The sequence below is a fragment of the Corapipo altera genome, unplaced genomic scaffold (genome assembly GCF_003945725.1).
Source record: "Corapipo altera isolate COAL_440 unplaced genomic scaffold, ASM394572v1 55307, whole genome shotgun sequence".
Taxonomy (NCBI): Eukaryota; Metazoa; Chordata; class Aves; order Passeriformes; family Pipridae; genus Corapipo; species Corapipo altera.
Window position 1 is genome coordinate 394 of NW_020889476.1, and position 1,730 is coordinate 2,123.

The 1,730-nt window shown below is 67.2% G+C and overlaps 1 protein-coding gene across 1 annotated transcript; it reads left to right on the forward strand.

Annotated features, from left to right (window-relative positions):
- Positions 1 to 32: 32 nt before the first annotated feature.
- On the forward strand, positions 33 to 1,725 carry PRF1 (perforin 1; the record flags this gene model as incomplete). The annotated part of the gene is made up of 1 exon (XM_027633358.1): positions 33 to 1,725. A coding segment is annotated over one exon (1,693 nt), but the record flags the coding sequence as incomplete, so codon positions are not given.
- Positions 1,726 to 1,730: the final 5 nt, after the last annotated feature.

Sequence of the window (1,730 nt, forward strand, 5' to 3'; positions counted from 1 at the left end):
ACCATCTCCCCTCCCCTCCCCCCCCCCAACAGGACCTGGTTGGACCCCTCTGCCGCCCGCCCCTCCCCCCACTTCCTGCGGGCCGTGCGCTCCCTCCCCCCCCGTTTCGGCCCCGCGTCGGCCCCCGAGTACCTGGAGCTGCTCTCGGCCTACGGGACCCACTTCGTGTGGGGGGCGCGGTTGGGGGGCCGCCTGCGGGCGCTGACGTCGGTCCGGCTGTGCCGTGCGGCCATGGCGGGGGTCAGCGCCCGCGAGGCCTCCGACTGCCTGGGGGTGGAGGTGGCGGCCGGGGGTGGGGCCTGGAGGGCAGGTGCCAAGGCCGAGGCCTGCCGGAGGGCGCGGGAGGGCACCGAGGGCAACGTCAGCTTCAACGAGTTCTTCGGGGAGCGGCTCGTCGAGGTCGACGGCGGTGGCGGCCAAGGGGCCCAAGGTGGTCTTTTCCAAGATGGTGGCGGGTTCCAAGATGGCGGCTTCCAAGATGACGGAATCCAAGATGGCGGCTTCCAAGATGGTAGAATTCAACATGGTGGAATCCAAGATGGCGGCTTCCAAGATGGTAGAATTCAACATGGCGGAATCCAAGATGGCGGAATCCAAGATGGTGGTTTCCAAGATGGCAGTTTCCAAGATGGCGGCGGGTTCCAAGCCGGGGACCTGCTGTATGGGCGCCCCGAGGCGCTTCGGCGCTGGCTGGCGGAGCTGCCGGGGGCGCCGGCGCTGGTGGAGGCCGACCTGCGGCCCCTGCACACGCTGGTGCCGCGCTCCGACCCCCGGCGCCGGGCCCTGAGGGCGGCCATCGCCGCCTACGTGGCCGCGCGTTCCCTCCAGGGCAACTGCAGCTGCGACGGGACCGGCGGCCAACGGGGCCCACCCGGCGCTCAACGGGGTGGTCTTGGTGGTCAACATGTTGGTCTTGGTGGTCAACGTGTTGGTCTTGGTGGTCAACCCGGCGGTCGTCGAGTTGGTCACGGTAGTGGTCAACCTGGTGGGCTTGGTGGTCAGTGGGGTCAACGTGCTGGTCGTGGTGGTCAACCCCATGGTCATCATGGTGGCCAACCCAATGGCCAACTCAATGATGAACTCAGGAATCAACCCAATGACCAACTCAACGACCAACTCAACAATCAACTCAAGGATCAACCCAATGATCAACTCAAGGATCAACCCAACGATCAACTCTACAACCAACCCAACAATCAACCCAACGGTCAACTCAACGGTCAACCCAATGACCACCCCGATGACCAACCCAATGATCAACCCAACGATCAACCCTACGACCAACTCAACGATCAACTCAAGATTCAACTCAAGAATCAACCCAACGACCAACCCAAGAACCAACTCTACGATGAACCCAACGACCAACCCAATGCCCCCCCCGCCCCGCCGCCCCTCCCCCGCCACCCCTGCCACTGCCCCTGCTCCTCCCGGCCCCTCCCCCTGGGCGGGTCCCCGTGCTGCCCCGCCCGCCGCGGCTCCGCCCACCTCTCCGTGCTCGTCCTGGGCGGGCGGGGCTGGCGCGGGGACGTCCTGTCGGCCACCGACGCCTACGTCTGGGCCTCCTACGGGGGCCGGCGCGCCCGCACCCCCACGGCCTGGAACGACCCCCGCCCGCGCTGGGGGGCCCGGCTGGACCTGGGGGAGGTGGTTTTGGGGCCGGGGGCGGAGCTGGAGCTGCGGGTTTGGGACGAGGATCACGGGTGGGACGACGACGAGCTGGGGGGGTG